General features: G+C 42.9%; 1 protein-coding gene across 1 annotated transcript; it reads right to left on the bottom strand.

Moving 5' to 3' along the window:
• Window positions 1-1,678: 1,678 nt before the first annotated feature.
• LOC118638549 (zinc finger protein 345-like) lies at window positions 1,679-19,440 on the bottom strand. The gene is made up of 3 exons (XM_036274550.1): window positions 19,239-19,440; window positions 5,651-5,774; window positions 1,679-4,291 (listed from the first exon to the last, which is right to left on the bottom strand). The coding sequence occupies exons 2-3, from the start codon at window positions 5,769-5,771 to the stop codon at window positions 2,052-2,054; spliced, it is 2,361 nt and encodes a 786-aa protein (XP_036130443.1). The 5' UTR covers window positions 5,772-5,774; window positions 19,239-19,440; the 3' UTR covers window positions 1,679-2,051.
• Between the last annotated feature and the right edge of the window lie 384 nt (window positions 19,441-19,824).

Genomic DNA, 19,824 nt, shown 5'->3' with positions numbered 1-19,824 from the left:
ATGTAACCCACATTCTGGGGACCATTATAAAATAACTCTGTATGGTGTTACCTCTGACTCAAAAATTACACTTTCTTTTTTATCACCCACAATTTTCTGGAAAAGTTGAAAAACAAAATGGCATTCTTAAATATGAATTAGCCAAACTTTTAGAAATCTTTGAGATTCTTTGGCAGGTACTCTCACTAGACCTTATGACCACATAGTCTACTCACCGAGGGCCCAGTCATTTATCCCTGTTTGAAGTACTGACTAGGAGACCAGTGAGTCCAGGGATTTCACCTCCAATACCAGTCTCTAATCTACTATTTGCAGACATGGCAAAATATTACAGGGAACACACGTACTACATTCAGTCCCTCTCACCAACTCCTTATGGCCACCTTTTGGTTCTGAGAAGAATTATGGGAGGCGGGAGTGCTGGCTATCTTTCAAAGTGAAGCCAAAAAAGTATGACTTAGCCTTGGTTAGTGTGGCTCAGATGGTTGAAGTGTCATTCCATACACCAGGTCACAGGTTTGCTTCTCAGTCAAGGGACATAGCCAGGTTGTGGTTTAATCTCAGGTCAAGGTGCATAAGGGAGGCGATCAATCGATGTTTCTGTCTAACATCAGGGTTTCTTCTCTTCCTTTCCCTCTAAAAATCAGTATAAACATATCCTCGGGTAACATGCTACAAATGTATGTATTGATCATTCCCCAGAAGGAATTCCCAACACCTAATCTTTCACGTTCCCAAATACAAGGTACATTTTCTTTAAAAAAAATTTTTTTTAAAATTGATTTTAGAGAGAAGAAAGGAGAGGAAGAGAGAAACATCGATGAGAACATCGATTGGCCGCCTCCTACATGCCCCACACTGGGGATCAGGCCCACAACCTGAGCAAGTGTCCCTGTGGGATTTATTTTAGCCACCGATCTAACCTTTGATCAATGTTTCTATCTCTCTCTCTTCCTCTCTCTGAAATCAATAAAAACATATTTAAAAAAATAAAAAATTAGAATTTCTGAACTGCTAAAGTTGTAATGAAAAGGTTAATGTTCTATTAATCTGACAAATGGAAATCAAAAAAGTATAGTTGATACACGTCTGTATCATAGTTGGATTATTCAGGGGCAACTCAAGTTTTTAAATTACATGACAAATATTGAACTGCATAAAACATTAACAGTTTAACCATTTATCAGTGAACACAGATGCTAAGTGGTACATATAGATCAACAGACTTAAAAGACACATGTAATAAAAGCCATACAGAAAGATCTTGCCAGGTAGATTCGTTGGTTCAAAGAGGTAGTCTTTCTCAGCTGAGGACAGGTCCTCTGGACAAACACTGGATCAGATCCATACTGTAGTCAGAGAGAAAAGAATGAGGATTCTGCCAAAAGCTCTGAGTATTCATAATTTCCTCAAGCAAAAGGGAGAACACAGAGGTCAGATGATTGACACATACTATGCAGGTGAGCCAGGAAGTAGAGGTTAAATGGCTTCAGCCACAAAAAGTGACATCAATTTGTTAATAGACCTAGACAGGTTAGAAAGAAAAATGCAGGTCTTTAAAGATGCACTCGAACCTGAAACAGTTGAGAAATCTAGAATGTCGTTATGTTTTGCTAAAAAAGATTTAAATGCATGTAAATAGTTCTCAACGAGTTTCCTCCAGTATTGTACTGAGTGAACAAATAAAACCTTAGCACATTTAAGGCTTTTCCCCATTGTGAACTCTCTGGTGTTGAAAGAAGCCCAACCTCTGGTTATAACATTTTCCACAGTTGCCACACATAGGTTTTTGCCAGAAGGAACTTGATGGTGTTGAATAAAATAGGAATGGTCTCTAAAGAATGTCCCACGTTGCCCTGGCGGGTTGGGCTCAGTGGTTGGAGCATTGGCCTGTGTACCAGAGAGTCCCGGGTTCAGTTCCCACTAGGGGCACATACAAAAAAAAAAAAAGTCCCACGTTCACTATATTCTATGGTTTTTCTGCAGGATGAATTCTCTGGTAAATAACAAGATTGGATTTGTAACTAAAGAAATTCCCACAAACATTGCACTCATTTGACTTTTATCCACTGTGTACTCTGGTGTTCAATGAGCCTGGAGCTTCGGGTAAAGGGTTTCTCACAATCTCTACACTCATATGGCTTTCTCGCAGTATGAATTCTCTGGTGAATAATGAGGTGAGATTTGTAGCTAAAGCATTTCCCACAATTGCTACACTCATTTGGCTTTTTTCCAGTATGAATTATCTGGTGATTAATATGGTTAGATTTGTAGGTAAAGTATTTCCCACAATGATCACACTCATACAGTTTTTCTCCAGTATGAATTCTCTGGTGATTAATAAGGTGAGATTTATAGCTAAAGCATTTTCCACAATCACTACACTCATTTGGCTTTTTTCCAGTATGAATTCTCTGGTGGTTAAAGAGAGCAGAGCTTTGGCTGAAGGACTTTCCACAATTGCTACACTCATATAGCTTTTGTCCAGTGTGAACTCTCTGATGTTTAAAGAGGGCAGAGCTTTGGCTGAAGGACTTTCCACACTCAATACACACATATGGCTTTTCTCCAGTGTGAGCTCTCTGATGTCGAATGAGTAGACATTTGTAGCTAAAGAGTTTCCCACAATAACTACACACATATGGCTGTTCTCCAGTGTGAACTTTCTGGTGATGAATGAGGGTAGAGCTTCGGCTGAAGGACTTCCCACAATCTCTACACTCATATGGCTTTTCTGCAGTATGAATTCTCTGGTGAGTAATGAGGTTAGCATTGTAGGTAAAGCATTTCCCACAATCACTACACTCATATGGCTTTTCTCCAGTATGAATTCTCTGATGATTAATGAGGTGAGATTTGTAGTTAAAGCGTTTCTCACAATTACTACACCCATATGGCTTTTCTCCAGTGTGAATTTTCTGGTGTTGAATGAGGGTAGAACTTAGGCTGAAGGACTTCCCACAATCACTACACTCATATGGCTTTTCTCCAGTGTGAACTCTCTGGTGTTGAATGAGGGCAGAGCTTTGTCTGAAGGACTTTCCACATTCACTACACTCATACGGCTTTTCTCCAGTGTGAATTTTCTGGTGTTGAATGAGGATAGAGCTTCGGTTGAAGGACTTCCCACAATCACAACACTCATAAGGCTTTTCTCCAGTGTGAATTTTCTGGTGTTTAATGAGGGTAGAGCTTAGGCTGAAGGACTTCCCACAATCACTACACTCATACGGCTTTTCTCCAGTGTGAACTCTCTGGTGTTGAATGAGGGCAGAGCTTTGTCTGAAGGACTTTCCACATTTACTACACTCATATGGCTTTTCTCCAGTGTGAATTTTCTGGTGTTGAATGAGGATAGAGCTTCTATTGAAGGACTTCCCACAATCACTACACTCATAAGGCTTTTCTCCAGTGTGAACTCTCTGGTGTCTAAGGAACTGAGATTTGCAGCTAAAAGATTTCCCACATTCACCACACTCAAAAGGTTTTTTTCCAGAATGAGCTCGGTGGTATTGAATAAGATTCTTGCATTGTTGAAAGCATTTCCCAAAAACGCTGCCCTCATCGGGCTTTCTCCCAGTGTAACCTCTCTGGTGTTCAACGAGGCCAGAGTTTTCACTGAAGGACTTATCATAATCACTAAACTCGTAAGACATTTCTTCAGTGGGAACTCTACTATGTTGAATAAGGTTACAGATTTGTCTAAAGGGTTTTTCGCATTTACTGCACTCATAAAGCCCTTCTCCCGAACAGAGACTTTGATGCTGAACACGGCTGTGATTGTGGCTGGAAGCTTTTTCATATTCAGCTAACTGGAGACTACTTTTTTCACCACGAAAGGCCTGCCCACTCTCAGTACAACTGTGTGGCTCCTTATTGATAGGACTGGCCTTGTGCTGGAGATAACCTGAGATGACTGGAAAGTGCCCCTCAACATCCCTACTGGTGAAAAGTGCCCCTGGTATACAGAAGCTGCATCTGGTCACAAACGAGGCCCTGTCCACATCTCCTTTCCAGGGCTTCTCTCCACTGGCATCCTTCTGTAGCTGGTGAACATTTGCAGTAAAACAGAAGTCTTTTACACAGGTGTCATTGAAGAATGATTTATGTTCAAGGTTGGCTGCTTGGAACTCAGTCAGTTGCAAAATATCTTTCAAGACAGAGACACACTGCTCACAAGGATGGTCCTTCTGGGTTGCTGAAGCTTCCTCGGAAGCACTGATCTGTGACCCTCCTACAGATACAAAGTGCTCAGAAGGGGTCTTCTCACCTTCCATTTTATGCCAACAACCTGGAAACAGAGAAATGCTGAGAAAATGCATAGTGACCTGGTGGGACGTGGAAGTCCCATAACAAAGGTCTGTCACAGAGAATATGATGGTTTCATTAAATTGTTTGAGAACAAGAGACCTAGAGGTAGGTTGAAAAAGAGGCAACTGTGCAGTACTGAACCTCTGAAGATCACCAAATAGGGGAGACCTTACTAAAAAAAATTAGAGATGGCATGCACCACATGGAAAGACGCAGGATCTCCCACTCATTGTTCTCCTAATAGCATTCAGCAGGGCTTGTCTACTGATGACAAGGGTGAGGTATGCAAATGTTTGATGATGTCCTTTTCCAGTAAAATTTAATACACGAGTAGCTGGTGTTTCAGTACTATTTAAGGATGCATGCAAACCTCATAACACATGCTCAGGTCAATGTTGGAGAATACTGCAGAGAGAGCAATGTAGAGGAACAGGCGATGCATGAAGGCCACAAAGGTGAAAGTAGCCAGGAGCTGGGAAGTTACAAATGATATGACAAGTCAGCAAAGTGTCAAGTATGGGGAAAAAAGGTAGAAATGAGGTGTGACCAGTGGCAAATGCATCAAAACACTATTGGATATTGGGGGGGGGGGGGTTCCTTGGTATGATCTGAACAGAGCCCTTATATCGTCATCTTTCCCCACAGCTGCCACTCTCCAGGGCCAGGCCTCCACTGAGATCATCTTGTTATGTCTACCCTGTGAAAAAAACCTGGGTACTCCCTGCACCTTCTATTGTTCAACTATTCAGAACTTGTATGATCCAAATCTTTTATTTTCTTTATTGGTTTTAGAGAGAGGAAGGGAGAAGGAGAAAGATAGAAACATCAATGAGAGAGAGAACATCAATTGGCTGCCTCTTGTACGCCCCCCCCCCCTTACTGGGGACTGGTCCCACAACCTGGGCATGTGTCCTAACTAGGACTCGAACCAGCAACCTCTTGGTGCATGGGTCGATATTCAACCACTGAACCACACCAGCCGGGCACATGATCTGAATTTAATGAAAGACAATAGAGGTGAGAGGGAGTCAATGGGGAGAAAAAGGAGAAACATCTGTAACAAAAATAAATTAATAAAAAAAGAAAAAAAGACGACAACAGAAGTGAGCAGCAGCATTGGGGCAGAACAACTCAGCAAACAATAGTATTCAGGAAAGTCTACTGCTCAGGGCATTCCACAAAGTTCAGCACTGGAAGCCACAGTACATATGACAAGAAAGTGGGGTGAAATTACCAGAGCCTATGATCTAGTTGTGGGACAAACAAAAATATGACTGGAGAATAAAAAGAGAAGGCAGAACATCACTTCAGGAAACTAGGAATGGTATGAAGGTCTTACCCACGGACGCTACAAGTGCAAAGATTTCCAGCATCACATCACAGTACAGAAGTCTCTGAGCCTCATCAAGGAGCGCCCACTCCTCCTGGGAGAAGGCAATGGCCACGTCCTCAAAGTTCATATCCTGTCACAATGGAAACAGTTTATTCCATGATAAGTTTCTCTCCTAAGATCCCAAGTTCATCCTATCCCCCACTCTACATAGTCATGTGCTTCTATTACTCCCCACCTCAGAGAAGATACCAGGCCTTGATTCCATCAAGTCACTCTCTCCTTATATTCTCATTGATTCATTGGATTTCCATAAAAATAATAGGCAAATGGGCAGACAGATAATATCAGAACCCTGAGGCTGGAATGTAGGCCACACTGCTTATGGTCTATTAATATGACGTTTTGTCACTATCACTGCTTAGAGAGAGAAGTTGGTCACAGAGACGGTGTGAATGACTCGACACTGATCTTGTCAGGCACTACTCCTGCAGTCCCCTTGTCCCTCCAAGAAACAAAAAACATGGCCTCACCCTTCACCTTATGACCCCAATCCCAGGGCCCTGAGGCCATCTGATTACACTACCCTCTGCACATAATTCTTTGAACCACACCTCTCTCACACAGCAACATTCCCAGAGGCACAACTATAAAGGTAACAGAGCCCTGCCATGACAAGGACACTGTTTCTTGATCAGCTTCTTACCCAGGATTCTAATTTTACCACCTCCTTAATCTATCTCCTGCTTACTATCTCACTTCTCCATTCCAGTGGAGATTTTCAAGTCCATGTGGCCCCAATCTTTGCTATCTCATCAAGGTCTTACTGATCACTGTAATGCCCCTCAACAATAATAAAGAGGTGGGAAGATACGTGGCATCTACTCTCTGGGCCTGACATGTAGCACCACAACACCCTGTCTTTTCAGGCATTTTATCTAAAATTCCCCATATCGTATCATCTAGAAACCACCAAAAATGGACTCACCTCCTTTCACTCTTATGTCAGTGCCAGGGCCCTAAACCATAAATTCACATTCCCTCTCCAAGTGCACATCACTCTTCCTATCACAACTGCACTCCCACAGCCCCAGACTCCTTGTGCCCCGAACCAGTCATCTCCTTGGTCTCTCTACTTGTTATTCAGCATATGTGGTCCAGAGAATGCCTGGCACATTCAAACTGGGTCAAGTGGTACCCAGAGTCTTATGGTTGCCACAGACAGAGGATATCTTAAGTTCTACTATGAAGAACTCCCATCTTGACTGTTCCTTGCTTCACCCTCACCTACTGAGAACCACATCAAACTCAGATATCCACAGCCCTCCTCCACCGGAGCTGCACCTGATGTCCCTCCACCAATTATAGCTGTCCTCTCTTCACCTCACCCTCACTCAAGGCCCAGTCCGGATGGCACTCTGCCCCATGACCAGTGAGTCTTATAGATGACTACTTATGCCCTTGAGCTAATCTTCCAGCCTCACTGCAACACCCAGGACACACTAAAGGTCACAACAAAATCCTGGGGAGTTTTTAGAGCAGTGAATACAAAGCAGCACCCAACTCACCTTGTATGAATTACTCTTAGGCATCCAAGCCATCTTATGTCCACTAATCCCTTGAAGGCCTTGGCAACTTACCAAACCATCCTCTCTCCCCCACCCATGACCACTTCTGTTCCTAAGCTGTGTTGTGACACTCCCCTCCCACAATCATGGGCCCCATCAGGAAACCCAGTCTTCAGGCCAATCCTCTTCTTCCTGAAGTAGCACTATCACTGTTATGCTGATCATTATTCCCAGTATTTATACTCTCAACTATTTTACTTAGCACAGTCAACAGCATTCCGAAGAATCCTGTCTCAGACCATCTTGCAGATACAAATTCATGCTAGGTACCTGCAGTGGCCCACTGTGCCTAACCAGCACTTTGGTTTGCATCAGGTGAACTTTGGTGAATTTCGCTTGAAATTCCCGACCTCCCTGTTTTAAGGTAAGAGTCTGTAATTTTATTTTGAGTTATTTGTTTTTTGTTTTTTTTTTTATCATTTTCTTTTGTTTTGAATCCTTAAGATAGAACTCAGGCTAAGTCGGGACTGGAGGAAAAACAAGTGGCTGGTTTTTAACTTTGGCTTTTCTTTATTTCTTTATTTTTATCCCAATTTTTATTAATTTATTTTTGTTATAGATGTTTCTCCTTTCCCACCCCCAGACACCCTCCTCCCCATCCCACTCCCCCAATCCCCCCCCCCCCCCAGCATTGTTGTCTATGTCCACTGGTTATGTATACATGCATATAAGTTCTTTGGTTCATCTCATCCATCCCCACCCACCCCCCTCCTCTGAGGTTTGTCAGTCTGAACCATACTCCTTTCTATGTCTCTGGGTGTATTTCGTTCATCAGCCACCTTGTTCATTATGTTCCACAAATAAGTAAGACCGTTTGGTATTTGTCTTTCTCTGATTGGCTTATTTCGCTTAGCATAAATAAAGTCCCTCCATGTTGTCTCAAAGGATAAGAGATTTTTCTTTCGTACAACTGCATAGTATTCCATTGTATATATGTACCACAGCTTTTTTATCCACTCATCTATTGATGGACAGTTGGGCTGTTTAAAGATCTTAGCGATTGTAAATAGTGCTGCTATGAACATAGGGATACATATATTCTTTCTGATTTGTATTTCAGGCTTCTTAGGATATAGTCCTAGAAGTGGGATCACTGGGTCAAATGGCAGTTCAATTTTTAATTTTTTGAGGAAACACCATACTGTTTTCCATAGTGGCTGTAACTTTGGCTTTTCAATTGGAATTGCTTTCTGAGAGTCTGAACAAAACCCTTTTGCTGAATAATGAGAGAGCCTTGACTCCTTTGGCTCTGAAGATATGGTGTACTTTCTACCTCTACCCTGAATCTCGGATACTAGGGGACTAAGAAAATCTCTGTGGAAGTGTCAGGGGGTATTCCCCACAATGTGTAGGAGCTCCATAGGGAATTCTAACTAGAGGGTAACTAAACAATTGACTTGTCAGGGAACATGCACATAAAGGTTGGTGGTCACCTAGCATTCTGAGTCTTCACGGCTGTATAAGACGCTCAGGAGAGAAACTGAGGCACGTTAAGAGGATTCATGCAACTTGGGAGGTGTCAGCCCCGTAAGCTCAACCCGTAAGCAGCACACTTCAACCCGCTACACAATATCATTAGAAATTTTTTCCTACTCTATAGATGATAAAATAAAACTGAAATTAACATGAAAAAGTCTGCCTTTAAAGAGGAAACACCCAGCCCCCATTAATATTTCTGGTAGAAAGCATTTACTTGCAACTACTTTTCAGAAATGGGAAAGTTTATTTAACTGGTCATGATATCAATTTAAAATGGCCAAAATGTAGTTTTCTTTGGGCACTGAGTTAAATTTTTTTGCATGCAAAATTAGAAAATGCCAGCTCTAAAATTAAACTAAACTAATGGAAAGCATATTGTGATTTGGAAATTAGAATGTTCTAGGAGAAGCACAGATAAATACTTAAAGAAAAAAGTTAGCCCCGCTGGTTTGGCTCAGCAGTTACGGTGTAGGTTCGAGGACCAAAGGGTGAAAATTACTAAGGTCCCTCAAATACTGGGGGTATTTTATCTGTTCTTAACCACACCTAACTAAGCTGGAGTAAAGCTTCCTTGCAAATAAATGTTAGGGATATCTAATCAATGGATATCTGTTTTTATTTATTTATTTATTTATTTATTTATTTATTTATTTATTTATTTATTTATTTTTATACTCACCTGAAGACATTTTTTGCATCTATCTTCAGATAGAGTGTAAGGGAGAGAGGGAGGACGAGAGAGAAAGAAACATTGATGAGATAGAGAGACACACCGAGTGGTTGCCACCCACGTGACCCCAACTGGGGCCGGGGTAAAAAATGCAACCCCAGGTAAGTGCCCTTAGCAGGAACAGAACGCAGGACTCTCTAGTCCGCAGGCCCATGCTCTAACTGCCAAACTGGCCAGGGCATTATCTGTTTTTAAATCAGAACCTGTCCCCTTTTGCCCTGGCCAGTTTGGCTCAGCAGTTGAGCGTTGGCCTTTGGACCAGAGTCCTGGGATCGGTTCCTGCTAGGGGCACGTACCACAAAAAACAAACAAACAAACAAAAACCATGCTCTTAAAAAAAAAAAAAAAAAGAACCTGTCTCCCCTTTTAACTGGGAATGTTACAGGGCAATATACATATTTGCTAATCAAATCTATCTCAATTCACCTGACAGGGAAAGACTGTCTTGAAACTAATGATGCTCACATATCCTTTTTTCCAGAAGGGTGAAATGTACTTACAAATAAGTAAATCAACTACTGAAACTATTGGGAAAATAATAATTTCAAAGGAACTGTCAAAAGACTGGATTGTTATAAGACAATCCAATGCAACTTCAGGCGTTTTCTGTCACCAATATACTTTATGCATTAGGTGGAACTAAGCCCAAAATACAAAATTAATTTTAAAAAGGGACACAATTTATCTATTACAACAGCTAGCTATAAAAGCACAGAAGGTCTCAAAAGATAACCTTCAATTTTGCTCACCTCAAGTAAAATACCTTAATCATCTCATATCTAAAAACCCTCATATCTAATGAATCCTGACAAACTTAGAAGAATACTATCTTTTCCTCTTCCAAAAACAAGAAAGCAGCTTAGAGGATTACTTGGTTTGACTGGATATTGTCACAACTGTGTTTCAAACTTTTCATCAATGACCCAGCCTCCATATGTCCCATTAAAATTAAATTGACCTGCCCTGGCTAGTTTGGCTTAGAGGTTAGAGCATCGGTCCAGGGACTGAAGGGTCTCAGGTTCAATTCCTGGTTAGTGTGTATAGGGGTTTCGGGTGCAATCCCTATCTCCTATTGGGAGTTGTGCAGGAGGCAACCAATCAATGTGTCTCTTTCACATCAATGTTCCTCTCTCTTTCTCTCTTCCTCCCTCCCTTACACGCTATCTAAAAAATAAAAAATAAATAAATTTAATTAAAAATTTGACCTAATCCGCTTCAGTGGAACCCAGAAAGGAAACAAACTATACAAATCTCTGAAGAAATACTTAAAGCCCCCTCTCTAAAATACCTTAATTATAAACATATTAACTCCACCCCCCTTTCATTATTGATTTGAGAGAGAGGAAGAGAGAGGGAGACAGATAGAAACATTGATGAGAGAGAACATCAACTGGCCACCTCCTGCATGCCCCCCACAGGGGATTTGGCCCACAACCTGGCCATGTGCCCTGACCATGAATTGAACTGGCGACCTTTTGGTGCATGGGTCAATGCTCAACCACTAAGCCAAACTGGCTGGGCAGTTCTAACTTTTTATACATGAAAATAATGGAAATACTTTTAGACGTTTTAACTCAAACATAGTTATCATCATAGAACTATAGGCCATTATACTCAGCAACTAGACTCAGTAGCCAAAGGGCTCCCTCCCTGCATGACAGCCATCCCTGCTATAGATGTGTTATACAAACAAACAGAATAGATAGTTATAGGCTCTCCTTTGTTTATGTTCTTCACTCTGTTGAATGTCCACTGAATTCTCATCACATTCAACACTTCCGTCAGTGGACTGGCTCTTGCCTTCTGCACCTAACATTACTTGAACTTGATGTAACAGTTTTAACGCAGCAACTTTGCTACTTTCTTTGCAGTTTTAGTTACTGACCACCTTCTCCTTCTTAGGGATGGTTAGCAGAAAACGCCTGGATAATGCTGACTTAATTTGGTTCACAGATGGATCTTGGAAAGATACACAGGGATTTTCTTTTTTTTTTTTTCTTCTTGTTCAGACAGAGCGGGGGGGGGGGGGAGAGGAAGACAGAGAGAGAAACATCGATGTGAAGGGACACATCGAGTGGCTGCCACCCACACGACCAACCAGGGCCGGGGACAAACTGCAACCGAGGTACGTGCCCTTAGCGGGAACCGAACCCGGGTCTCTCTGGACCGCAGGCCGACGCTCTAACCGCTGAGCCAAACCGGCCAGGGCACACAGGGATTTTCTAAGATGAATATGCAATACCTTCCATGGTGGACATAACTGAAAGTTCTTATTTACCTAAATAAGATCTACCCAACAAGCCTCATTTTTCTAACTCAGACTTGTAAACTGCACAAGGTCAAATAGCCGATATTTACACAATTTGAGAATACTGTTGAAGTAGCGAGGCATCTTAATGTTCTCAGGGCAGCCCATAAAGAATGGAAAATAGCCCTAGCTGGTTTAGTTCAGCAGTTAGAGCATCGGCCCGTGGACCAAAGAGTCACGGGTTTGATTCCAGTCAAGGGCACGAACCTCAATGAGTCGTGTGCAAGGCGACCAGTCAATGTCTGTGTGTGTGTCTCTCTCTCCCCCTCCTTCCCACTCACTCTATCTGAAGATAAAGGGGAAAATACCTTCAGGTGAGGATGGGGAAAAAAAAGGAATGGAAAATAGGTTGCAAAATTATTAGATATCGCCCTGGCCGGTTTGGCTCAGCGGTTAGAGCGTCGGCCTGCGGTCCTGAGAGACCCGGGTTCGGTTCCCGCTAAGGGCGCGTACCTCGGTTGCAGTTTGTCCCCGGCCCTGGTTGGTTGTGCGGGTGGCAACCACTCAATGTGTCCCTTCACATCGATATTTCTCTCTCTCTGTTCCTCTCTCTCCCTCCCACTCTACCTGAACAAAAAATGGAAAAATGTCCTTGGGTGAGGATTAAAAAAAAAAAAAAAAAAAAAAAAAATTAGATATCATAAATATAAACAATTGGCAATTATCAAAATTCTAGGACTTTCTAAAGCTGCCACTATGGGAGCAAACAAAAATTATTTAGCTAATGCTACAGGAAACATTAACAGCCAAGTTATCCAAACCTGAGAATGCTCCTCCTTCCTATGAAATTAATTAAAAAACAACAAAAACTCATACTTCCAATGGACAGCACCAGACGAAAAGAGAATATGGCCAAAAACAAAAAGGTGCTCAGCTCTGCTCAGTTTGCTCAGTGGTTACAGCGTCAGCCCCACGGACCAATGAGTTGAGGGTTCGATTCTGGCCAAGGGCATGTATCTTGGTTGCAATTCGTCCCTGGTCCTGGTCGGGGTCATGTGGGAGGCAACCTGTCGATGTGTCCCTCTCACGTCCATGTTTCTCTCTCTCTCTCCCTCCCACTCTATCTGAAGATAAATGAAAAAATGTCTTCCAGTGAGGATTACCAAAAAAAAAAAAAAGGTTCCAAGCCATACACATTTCTCTTTCACATTAATGTTACTCTCTCTCTCCCTTCCTTTCTTGAAAGTCAACAAAAACATATTTAAAAAATATAAATATATATATATATATATATATATATATATATATTTTTTTTAAAGGGATGAAACTTTGTCCCAGGCAAATAGATATGACTTGGACCCAATCAGAAACCAAAGTTACCTATAGACGCTTAATTATCTATACTTTAATATGTATGTAAGCTAAAACATTGGGTCATAAAAAGATAAAAAAAATTTTTTATCCTCACCCAAGGACACTTTTGCATTCATCTTCAGAAAGAGTGAGAGAGGGAGGAAGAGAGAGAAACATTGATGTGAAAGAGACATACTCACTGACTGACTGCCACCCACATGACCCCAGCCAGGGCCGGGGACAAACTGCAACCAAGGTACGTGCCCTTAGCGGGAACCAAACCCAGGTCTCTCTGGACTCCGGGCTGACGCTCTAACTGCCGAGCCAAAGAAGCCAGGACTAAAAAGATAACTTTTTAAAAAAAAGTTTATATTTACTTTTTAGAGAGATAGGAAGGGAGAGAGAGACAGACACATTGATGTTAGAGAGAAACATTGATCGGCTGCCTCCTGCACACTCCCCACTACAAGCCAGCAACCCAGGCATATGCCCTGATGGCGAATCGAACTGGGATCTCAATCTATGAAAAACACTCAATCCACTGAGCCACGATGGCGGCCTAAAAAGATAATCTTACCATGTAAACTATATTACTGGTACTGTAGCTCAAAGTGTATAACTGATGTTTTATCTGTCCAAACATAACACTATAAAATCATGGGTTCCAAGGACATTTCCCACTTCCTTTACATTCATTTGATGTATAGTAAGTGGATTTTATACAAACACCACTATCTCAAGATGACAAATGTGTGTTAATTATGCTTTGTATGGGTTGAGGCATTCACTTGCAGGAGAGCAACAGCATGAATAATAGGTAAATTATTAGAGAAAAAATATTAATTCTCAACCAGAAAATTTCCTCTACATTACAGTGACTTATTTTACTGAGCAAAGAATGCAGTCAATCTGTAGTAATTGGCCTATTCTACAGTCCTTTCATTGGGCCTATTACCCTCAGTTCTCCAGACTGGTGGAGCATACAGATGGTACAATTAAAATCGACTAGATTAATTTTTAGATGCTTTTAATTCTCTTGGCCAAAAGCTTTTCATATACTGATCCTCAACCTAAAATCTACTTCTTTTCGTAAACATAGTCTTTCTCCTTATGAAATAGTTACTAGCTAATCTATGAATCTTGATAAAGAGACACATGAATCAACTTTATTAAAGGAGATACTCTGCATCATTATGAAGGGCTTATTAACTAGCTTCTAGGGACTGATAAATTAGTAACATTCATTTCACAGTGTACTCCCAGGAGACAAAGCCTTCAAAGACCACCACTTACAACCAGGATATCTTTTTCTATTGGAAAAACATTAATTAAAGTATCTCCAATATTGCTTTATCAGATGCAACCACAAACTGATATCTGTATGTCTCTGACACTTCCCTCCACCTACAGTAGAGATCAAAGACTTCTTCTTTTTTTTCAAAGACTTCTTGAGGATGAGAAGTGCGCTGATATCAGAGAAAGGAAGCTATTCCAAGACACTGACAAGACCTTTATACCTACAAATTGATGTTGAACTTCATTTGATTATTTTTATCTATCTGCTAATATTAATAAAAATAATTTATTTACTATTTTTTTAAATCCTCACCCAAGGATATTTTTCCATTGATTTTTTTTTTATTTTAAAGATGGACTGGGACGGGGGAAGAAACACCAATGTGAGAGACATACATCAATTGGTTGCCTCCTCATGACCCTGACCCAGGGGTCTGGGATAGAACCTGCAACTGAGGTATGTGCCCTAGACTGGGAACCAAACCCAGGACTCTTCGGTCCACAGGCTGATACTCTAACTACTGAGCCAAATCACCCAAGACAGTAATCTTTTTAAAATATGTTTTTATTGATTTTTTGGAGAGGAGGGGAAGAGAGACAGAAACATCAATGTGAGAAAGAAGCATCAATTGACTACCTCCTGCAAACCCTCTACTGGGGATGGAGCCCACCACCTGGGCATGTGCCCTGATGGGGAATCGAACAGGGACCTCTTAGTCCATGGGATGACGCTCAAGCCACACCAGCCAAGCGTATTTATTATTATACTTGGGGGTTTTGTTTGTTTGTTTTAGGCTTTTCTCAAACCTTGTACATATAGGCCAACAATTAATAATTTCTGCAAGTGAATAAGATAATTTTTATATTATCAATAGTACTGCCCTGGCCGGTTTGGCTCAGCAGATAGAGCATCAGCCTGCGAACCAGAGAGTCCCATGTTCGGTTTCCAGTTTCCACTAAGGACACATACCTCGGTTACAGCTTGTTCCCAGCCCTGGTTGGGATCGTTTGAGTGGCAACCAGTCAATGTGTCTCTCTCACATTGATGTTTCTCTCTCTTTCTTCCTCCCTCTCTCCCTCCCACTCTATCTGATGATAAATGTAAAAATGTCCTCAGGTGAGGATAAAAAAAAATAATACTCATCCTGGTCTGTATGGGACAGTTGGTTGGGTGTTGTCCCATGCACCAAGAGGTCTCCAGTTTGATTCCTAGTTGGAGCAAATGCCAGGGTTGCAGGCTTGGTCCCCAGTGGGGAAGGGGGCATGCAGAAGGCAGCTGATTGATGTTTCTTTCTATTTTATTTATTTTTTTAAATCCTCACCTGAGGATATTTTTCCATTTATCTTCAGATAGAGTGGGAGGGAGAGAAAGGAAGAGAGAGAAACATCAATTCAAAAGAGACACATTGACTGCCTCCTGCACAACCCCAACCAGGGCCAGGGACTGAACTGCAACTAAGGTATGTGCCCTTGACCGGAATCAAACCCACAACTCTTTGGTCTGAGGGCCAAAGCTCTAACTGCTGAGCCAAACCGGCCAGAGTTCTCTCTTTCTCTCTCTCTCTAAAAATCAATCAAAACATAGTAAAAAGTAATAATACTCTCTTTATTGTTCCTCTTTAAAAATTTAGAAAAAATGTTATTGCAATAAGAAGGAAAGGTATATATATATGTTTTAAAGAAAAGTTAAAAGAAAATATGTTGTTCTAATTAAGTTGATTATATTTGAATGAATAAAAAGAAACAAACTAAGAACGGGCAAATTATAACAAGTTAGTAGAAAAGGAATATTAAGAAATTAATTTTACATGTAAATGCCATAATCTAATTATGAGATTGTGCTTACCACCTAACCTAGCAAAGATTACTAACTATATTAGTTCAGACAGAAGCTGATGCTATGAAAACATGGCCCTCTACAAGTGCTGCTGAGGCACAGATTTACTTATGAATCTCGTACTGTCCTCCTGGTCTCTGGGATTTTGGATGATAATAGTAATTTATAGCATTCTCTTCTTACAGCCTTGGCCCTGATTAAAACTTAAGGGTACAGCTTCCAATTGGACAACTAGTGGAAGTCAAACTAGTAAGAGCAACCGAATGCTTCCATTGGGAAGTAAATGGGTCACAGTAAATAAAAACCCATCTCATGCTCAAATTATGAAAACTGAAAAGGTATAGGATATGCCTTTAAATTAAAAATAAATGTCATATTAGATGCGAAATATTGAAAAATAGAGACAACAAAACTTGGATCATGATAGCTTATTGGTTAGAAAGGATCTGAAGTATTTTTCTTTTTCTTTTTTTATCCTCACCCAAGGGCATCTTTCCATTTTTTATTCAGATAGAGTGGGAGGGAGAGAGAGGAAGAGAGAGAGACAGAGAAACATGGATGAGAAAGGGACACTTCGAGTGACCGCCTCCCGCACGACACAACCAGGACCAGGGACAAACTGCAACCGAGGTATGCGCCCTTAGCGGGAACCGAACCCGGGTCTCTCTGGACCGCGGGCTGACGCTCCAGTTGCTGAGCCAAACTGGCCAGGGCTCACCAGCCTTTATTAAGAAAAACACTCAACCTGGCCGGTTTGGCTCAGTGGTTAGAGCGTCCGCCTGCAGTCCAGAGAGACCTGGGTTTGGTTCCCACTAAGGGCACGTACCTCGGTTGCAGTTTGTCCCTGGCCCTGGTTGGGTCGTGTGGGAGGCGGCCACTCGATGTGTCCCTTTCACATCGATGTTTCTCTGTCTCTCTCTTTTCCTCTCTCTCCCTCCCACTCTATCTGCACAAAAAATGGAAAGATGTTCTCGGGTGAGGATAAAAAAATAATAATAATAAAATAAAATAAAAATAAAGGCCAGTGAGACCTGAGTGTCTCTCATTACCTACTTTTCACTTTTGGGGGGAAAAAATGGCCTTCACTTCCATACAAGGTTAAGGTCTTGTCTGATCCCCAATGCTCCATGATGCAGCAAAAAAAAAAAAAAAAAAAAAAATGCCATGGAGACTTCCTAAGAAGGAGCCTTCCTAGCACTGTGAGGTCTCATTATATAATCAAGAGTTGGTCATTAATGCATCCTTTGGATTGATTTATGACAAATAGGGGGATGTGTGGCGAAAACCCGCCATGTGTTTAACCTGACAAGCTCAAATGAGGCACACATGGTGGCCTTTCAAACTTAGAGACCTAAAGTAACTGTAGGGTTGTGGGCTTCTGGGAGTTGCATGACCTGGGAAATGGATGGCCAGAGCAGAAATGGGAACCTAACTAAGGAAGCTCCGCCTACCCGGATGTGGCTGAGGCAACACTCCTGGTCACATCCCACCACCCTTCCCAGTCGATCAACATACGCCACAGCTGAATCTCCCCCTGTAGCCAGCCAGTCTCCTGAAGCCACATGTAATCACCCCACCCAGGTCCCTAATGTGGCTATAAATCTTCCCCGGAAAAGTAGCAGCTCAACTTCCCTGGCTCCTGCCACATGGACCAGTGGACCTCGCCCAGGAACACTTCAATAAAATTTTCTTGCCTGCTTTTGCAACTCCGTTTCTCTTTCTTTCTCCCTGAGATAACTTACAGTAACCACATAGGATGGACTTAAAACTTTTTAACTAAAAGCACTTCAGGGCACTTAGTATTGTCCTAGGGCAGTGCTTTATCTCACAAAGGTCAATCTTAACACCTTAACTGAGCCTGTCTGTTGTCTTTTTGCATCTAGAATAAAATACCTTATAACATCGCTTTGGAATAACAAAGTAATTTCCCGTTTTCTGGACCCCCTCAAAGCAACAATCTCACCAAAAAAGAAATCACAAGTCTCCACAGTATCACGTTAATGGTTGACTGTTAACTATCCTCTATCTGCCGATGTAAAAAGAGTATGTGTCTATCACTTTACTTTTTATCCAATCCTGGAGGTATTCTCACTTTGTTTTCTCCCACCTCCCTAACCTATCACCAATAAATTTCATATAACCCACCTTACACCTCCTCCTTGGATTGTAATGTATAAAATAAAGTGCAAAACAGCCATTTTCCAGAGCACTTTCTCAATCCCGAGCTTTTTCTTCCTGGCAACGGTGGCCAGTTTAGCTCTACTAAACTCATAAAACTTCTTACAGCTTTAGACATTTCTTAGTTGACTCTTGACTAACTGTCTATTTAGGGTCCCCAGGCCCTAGGGCTGGAAGTGTGGCACAACAGTCTCAGGGCACCACTGTCTAATAGACCATAAAATGATGAGGCCCTGATATAAGCTCCACGAACCAGTACCCTGAGCGATTCTGCAGGTGCAGGAATCTGTGGAAAGACAAAGGTCCGCTAAGAGCCTGACAACCACCGCCAGGGTCCCCGGGCTCAGGCCGCACGTGCCCTTGCGCAGCCCCGGGGCCAGGTGACCTCGAGATGCCTGCACTGCCTCAGGGCCTCATCCTCAGAGCACACTCGTGCCAGTGACGTTGTCTCTACAGGCCCTCACCTCCTGTCCTCCCTGCGCTCCTCTCCCTTCCAGTCTGTCCTTCCTCTGAGCAGCTTTGGGGAAACGTTAGAACCCGACCTCAGTGTCCCTCTTCTGTTCACGACCCTGCAAGGCCCCCGGCGTCTGAGAATGAAAGTAAAACTGCTCCTTCACCTCCGTTGCCTTTAAACACGAAACAGGGCCCAGGTTTCCCGAATGTCCTTGGCTCAGCGGCCCCGCGTGTGTTTACACGACGGCTCCTCAGCCTGTCGCCTCCCCGCGTGTCACCCACGAGCACCTCTCGGTCCACACGGCCGGGCCCGGGCTGCAGGACGTGACGGGCGCCCGCACCCGGGCTGCAGGGCTCGGGGCGGGCAGGCGGGAGGCCGGGGGACGCGCTCTCACCTCAGCCGGGCGCCTCAGCGCGGCCGCCGCAACGGGCTCTGCGGGCGGAGAGGACTCTGTGAGGCGCCGACGCCCGGATCCCAGCAGCTGCGGCTGCACAGGCCTCGGACCCGCCTCTGCACAGCGGGGCGACTCCCCGGTCCCTCTGCGGTGCCCACCACACACGCTGGAACCTCGGACCAGGAGAACAGGCAGAGTTCGAAACGACCACCACCAGCAGGACGCCGGAAGTCCCGCCCTAAGAAGATGCGCAGGGACCGATGAGCCCTTTTCTGAGTTTCCTGGCTCAACCCCCGCTGCGCTGGGCGCACAGCTTTCTGGGTAATGTAGTTTCCTCAGCGGCCCGGCGGCCGTCAGCGGCCCAGTCACTGACCTAGTGAGTAAAGGGGTTGTGGCGGGGCGAGTGGCCCTGGGGAAGGACAGCTTCAGGTTTTAGGGGCGGTTCGCCTGTTTCTGGGGAGTTTTGTCTGCTGTTTCTGGGGAGTTTTGTCTGCAACCGATCACATTTCTGGAGACATTATTTTAGACTCCCTAAAGCTAACAGTGCTCCCTGAGGTGAAAAGTTTTACTGGAATAATTCAAAGAT

This window comes from Molossus molossus, unplaced genomic scaffold, assembly GCF_014108415.1.
Source record: "Molossus molossus isolate mMolMol1 unplaced genomic scaffold, mMolMol1.p scaffold_m16_p_21, whole genome shotgun sequence".
NCBI lineage: Eukaryota > Metazoa > Chordata > Mammalia > Chiroptera > Molossidae > Molossus > Molossus molossus.
The sequence above is the reverse complement of the archived record's forward strand: the minus strand, read 5'-3'. Positions and strand labels throughout refer to the sequence as shown.